At 47.9% G+C, this 5,311-nt stretch overlaps 1 protein-coding gene across 1 annotated transcript; it reads right to left on the reverse strand.

The window, feature by feature from the left end:
• Positions 1–444: 444 nt before the first annotated feature.
• On the reverse strand, positions 445–4,515 carry SOX17 (SRY-box transcription factor 17). The gene is made up of 2 exons (XM_014052941.2): positions 4,077–4,515; positions 445–3,231 (listed from the first exon to the last, which is right to left on the reverse strand). The coding sequence occupies exons 1-2, from the start codon at positions 4,372–4,374 to the stop codon at positions 2,372–2,374; spliced, it is 1,158 nt and encodes a 385-aa protein (XP_013908416.2). The 5' UTR covers positions 4,375–4,515; the 3' UTR covers positions 445–2,371.
• Between the last annotated feature and the right edge of the window lie 796 nt (positions 4,516–5,311).

Below are 5,311 nucleotides of genomic sequence, written 5' to 3' on the forward strand. Positions count from 1 at the left end.
AAGTATGGTACCATAGTTAATGCTGGGGGAGCCATGGCCAGTGCAGCGAGTGGCAGAGCCCACCAGGTGGGCAAGACCCTCACGAACCTTGCTGCTGCTGGTAACGGCATGACCCTGCCCAGAAGGAACCACCCTGGGAATGTTTCTTTCTTCGCATGCTTTTGGTAAATGTGCCCGGTCCAATGTGTTTCCAGCAATTGAAAATTGTTTCTCACATGGACAATTATATGTTGCATGTTCTGGAGTCGGCAATCCAGACAATCTCTATATCTGCACAGACAATGGAACAACAAAAAATATTGTATATCCACAAGCATTGTAAAATTAAACATATTAGAAACTTGCGCTTTCTCTTTTCTTTCGTTTCCATTTAACCAGACTGGGCCACAGCAACGCGTGGCCGGGTACAGCTAGTACTAAAATAAAAGACAAAGAGACTTGGAATTGAAAAAGTTAATCATGTTTATTATAAAATTTAAATCCTGATCAATGGAACATATTCCTGAGTACAGGTTACAGGCAACGAGATGGGAAATCACTTATCTGCATATCCACATTACTACAAAAATATTGTATAATCTCAGTCTTGCTCTTTGAGGGATTATGTTACCAGGGTTTATTTGTTTGCTACAAGGTAAACTCCAACCCATATCCATCACAATACATTCTACCTGCCTTTATTTTCTACGTTGAAAGGAAGAAAAGGAAATATGTATCATGTTCGTACTCTTTTTTTAAAGGGATACAGATATGGACCAAAATCAGAAAAAAAATCTGTACTTTTAATAGCAAGTATGTACTATAGTGCTGCTGCCAATAGGTATAAAATAAGAGGATATCAATATAAAAAGCTCCTGTCTGTCCCTTCCTCTGACACACAATCCAGTTTTTTTATGACCGCTATCAATTAAGGATGGCTCGATTTCCTTTTTTTTTTCTTCTGAAGGATTCTGTCTAAGCAAATTCTCAACAGCATTGAGAATTTTGTTTCATTTTGTTCAATTGACTATACTCTAGGTAATGCCCTACCTAAAAGGGCAACAAGATTTTCTACATCTTAGCCCCATCTTGGTTGCTATCCCATTTTTTGCTGATCCTTGGATCTGGTAGTCCTAAATTGATGATATTAAGTGTGAACAGTTCAGCTTATTAAGGTGAGCTCCAAACAGTAGTACAGTGGTCAAACACTCATCTTGCACCAATTTACTGCAATCCTAAACGACTCAGAATTACGATCTCTTTAGATACTGAAGTCAAAGACTTTTTTTAAGGTATAAAAAAAAGGTATACCCTTTTTTAAGGGTATACAAATTCTATTTCTTGGAATAGAATTGAGAAACATTTAATTTGCTCAAATTAATACTAATGATAGGCATACGTCAGATATGAAACATACCTTCTAAGGCTAAGAAGACTTTGGCAGGCTATGAACCTTTGGAGAATATCTTAGGGATCGGATTGTGAGGGAAGGTGACTCTTTATTTAAACTAACTTTCCCAACACCTTCTATCAGTAGGTGACATTTACTAGAACGAAGCATGTTAAACACTAGATCTAAGCCAGGCAAAAGCGTTGTTTTCTCGTCTGATTATCTTTGGGATCCTTTCAGTATTTACTGCTTGGAATGCTTTCTGGGTAAGAGAATGAGGCCAAAGGGTTGAAAACTATTAAATTGAGAATGCTACAGAGTTTGTCAGGTCTCACTTCACCCTGGAGTATTATGGAATATACCTCCTGGTCCCGCCCATGTAATCGGCCTCTCACAAGCACACTGGCCCAGGGAAACCAGGACAGATGTTGTGGGATCTCCTTTATGGGGAAGCCATTCCAGGAGCTCAGCTGGGACCTCTAGTTTCAAGATTACCCAGCCACATTAAGACCCACGTGATTGATTTGGATTCTATGACAATATTGTAATGTGCAAAGCCAGATTGTAAAGTTTTGTGTGCAAAGTTAGTGGGGTGGGGGGGCGATTCAACCATTCATGGCATGCTATTTTCTGAGGTAAGGAAGTCTCTAAAGAATGACACAACTCCACCACACCTTGGTGTAAAAATCATCTGAAGGTTTTTTTGTTTTGGGTTTTTATTGCCAAGCTGTTCCAAGTGAAACTTTAATCGGGGTGCTTTAGGCCAAGCCCAACCCATTCTGTACAAATCCTGAACGAGGCAAGATATGCCTATATTCCCCCGAAAGTGAGCCTCCTGCAAGAACAAGCCTCGCGGACGTGCCGGTGTTTAGAAACTCGGCAGCTCCTTCCCCTCTTTCCATTTCTACAAATGGCCTAATGGAAGCGCAGTCAATAAATTACAATAAATAGTATTAGCGGGGTCCACCTGCCCCGCCGTCACCCGCCTGGAGACGTTGCAACTCACAACTCGGGATACGTTCCGGCCCCACCCGCGGCCGCGCAGTAATAGGCAGCGGCGTTAGCCTCCGGACCTTCGTGGCTCGCGTAGGGGAGCCCCAGGTCGCCCGGACGGCAGGCGAAGGGCAGGTACTGCTCAAACTCGGCGCGGTCCACATCTGCCAGCAAGTCCACGTCGTGCGGGGGCAGCTGCTCGAGCCCCGCGGGGGCCTCCGCCCGGCGACGGGGTTGCTGCTGCTGCTGCTGCGCGTGGTCCGGGGCGGGCGAGGAAGGGTAGGAGGCCAAGGACACCGGGAAGCGACTACGGAAAAGGCTGACGCCGACACTGGGACTACCGGCATTGTTGTTGTGGCCGCCGGCAGGCACGCCGTTGCCCGGATACTCGGAGCCAGGCGGCGTCGGGTAGCCGTAGGGGCCCAGCAGACAGCCGCCTTCCTCCGGGTGGGGTGGCGGGAAGAAGACAGGTTCTGCGCAGTTGCCCCCCTGGGATTCGGGCTCCGGCGTAGGCAGGCTGTAGTTTCCGAAATGGGTGCCCAAAGCCGACAGCGGGAGCGGCGCGCAGTCCCGGTAATGAAAGCTCCCACCGGCGTAATTCGGCTGCTCTGCGTAAGAAAGGCCGAGACCCTCGCAGCTGCCTCCATTTCCCGCCTCTCCGGGCAGACCCAACTGGTGATGCTGAACTGGGAGGAAGCCGCTCCCGCCGTCCACTGCGCCGTCGTTGCGTTTGAGGCGCTTGACTTGCTTCCTCCGCCGCGGCCGATACTTGTAATGGGGATGGTCCCGCATATGCTGCAGCCGCAGCCGCTCCGCTTCCTCTACGAAGGGGCGCTTCTCCTCCTGGGTCAGCGCCCGCCACGACTGTCCTGTCAAGGCAAAGGAGAAAGCGGAGTTTAGGCGAGTGAGCTGGCTGTGGCTGGGCTCTTGGTGGTGGAAGAATCCACTTCACTGCTTTTGGCTGGGAGTCGCTTTTCCCCCAGACCCGCCTCTGGTTTATGGCACGACTAGATAACTAGTGGTTAAAACTGGTGGCCTCTTCCTCTACCGAGGAAGTGACCGCGACTCGTGCTATTTTCGCCTAGAATTAGGTCCCCTCTCGATCCCGCCCAGCTGTGGAAAGTACGCAAAAACCCAAACAAGGAGGACAAGAAAGGCCAATAACCGCAAGGCGTCATTGTTTATAGAAACTTTCCTGAACTATATTTCAGTTTGCAGCAGTAACTAATACACCGCACCCGATTGCCATTGCGCCCCTAGAAGAGCAGTGACCAGCAATGGCCGGGTGCAACTGGAGTTAAGATTCTTTTATTCTGGTTCTTTGAATGCTCCGTCCTTTCTCTTAAGGAGCTGCGGGGCAAGGGAGAGTGAGCCAATTTCCCGAAGACTTTTAAGAGTTTTCCTAAAAGCTTACCGGAAGAACCATCGTCGATTCAGGGGATTAGAGTCCCCTGGACTAGCGTCGGATTGCGCAACGCTCTGTAAAAATCACAAACTAGTCTACTGGGGTCAGAGCCTGCTGCTTTCGTTCCTTAACAAGAGTTACCGTAGTCTCATTTCCGAAAGCAAGAGGGATTATTCCTCGGCGGGCCGGCACATAGAAAAGTAATACTGCGCAATATTTGGATGCCACATAAGAAAAGTAATACTGCGAAGTATTTCTCAGCCTCCTTTCCCAGCGATCCCCCGCTCCGCCGACGCCTATTGGACTTACCCAGCATCTTGCTAAGTTCCGCGTTGTGCAGATCCGGGTTCTGCTGCGCTAGCCGCTTGCGTTCGTCCTTGGCCCACACCATGAAAGCGTTCATGGGGCGGCGAATGCGGGTCTCTCCTTTGGCCCGGCCCGAGGCTCCCTGCTGTACTTGATCGGCAGCGGCTTCGCCTTTGCCTTTGCCAACGGTTAAGGGGCTGAGCGATTCTGCCCACTGACACTGCATCATGAGGGGAGGGAGAGAGGACCGTCCTTGCGCCTGATCGTCGCTACTGGCGTATCCAGCATCGGGGCTACTCATTTCCACAAAGCTCCCCCGGCCCGGCCAGTGTCGGGCCCCTCTCGGTGCCTCCAAAAGGCGAGCAGAGGAGCGAGTCAGTGGTTCGTGCGCCTCGCCGTTCGCTGCAAATAAAGCTTGGAAGCGCCTCTGATGCAAGCCCAGAGCTCCCACAGTCCTTGAGTAGCTGGCGGCTGTCACCGCGCGACTCCGTTTAAACTGAGCAACAGCCAATCGGATGGTGTGGGTGTGGCCAGGGAGTCTGAGCGGGCGAGGAGAGGACCAGTTTTATCTGCAATTCACCTGTATGGGATTGAGCCAGAAATAACCTTTTTCACCGAGGAGTGGATTTTTCCATGACCTGAGTCTACGTGGAAGTAAATTCCATTGAGCTCAATGGGATCTACTTTCAAGTAAGTAAGAGACTCGAAAATGACTTATTAGAGCTGACAAAAGAAAAGGGGAAAATGAAAGGTTTATCTGTGAAAATGTTTGTTTGTTTGTGTTAGATAGTTTGCTTCTACGTGCACTGAGGGAAGAGTAAGCACTTTCGACCTCTTTCGACCGTTTCCCGTCTGTTGGACCGCGTTTCCTAGACAGGATATGTTCTAACAAATACCATATAAGCAATACTATTTTAAGAACTGGCTTATGGACTGGACTAATTACTTTTTAAATATTGCTTTCTTTATAAATATTGCGGTCGCGTATAATAATTTGTATGTTGTTACTAAGAATATTCACATTTTGGAATATTCTCATACGATAAACATGGCAATTACCGTTAAACTAATTTACTATGGTAATTATTCCATTTGTAAAAGTCTTAATTTAATCTGTTTGCTTCTTTAATTGTTATTAATCTCTGATTATTCCAGCACAGGAATTCGTTCTAGGTTGAAGCAAGTCCAAACCAGCAAGATGGCGTGATGCCTTTTCACAATTAACACACAAAGTGAAA

The sequence above is a fragment of the Thamnophis sirtalis genome, unplaced genomic scaffold (genome assembly GCF_051295495.1).
Source record: "Thamnophis sirtalis isolate CommonGarterSnake01/CBP01778 unplaced genomic scaffold, rThaSir2_p1.2 scaffold_2, whole genome shotgun sequence".
In the NCBI taxonomy this organism is placed as follows: Eukaryota; Metazoa; Chordata; class Lepidosauria; order Squamata; family Natricidae; genus Thamnophis; species Thamnophis sirtalis.

Coding starts and splice junctions, on each gene's coding strand:
- SOX17 (XM_014052941.2), bottom strand. CDS start 4,374: ATGAGTAGCCCCGATGCTGGATACGCCAGTAGCGACGATCAGGCGCAA. Junction 3,232..4,076: donor GGAACTTAGCAAGATGCTGG/GTAAGTCCAATA, acceptor TTGCCTTGACAG/GACAGTCGTGGCGGGCGCTG.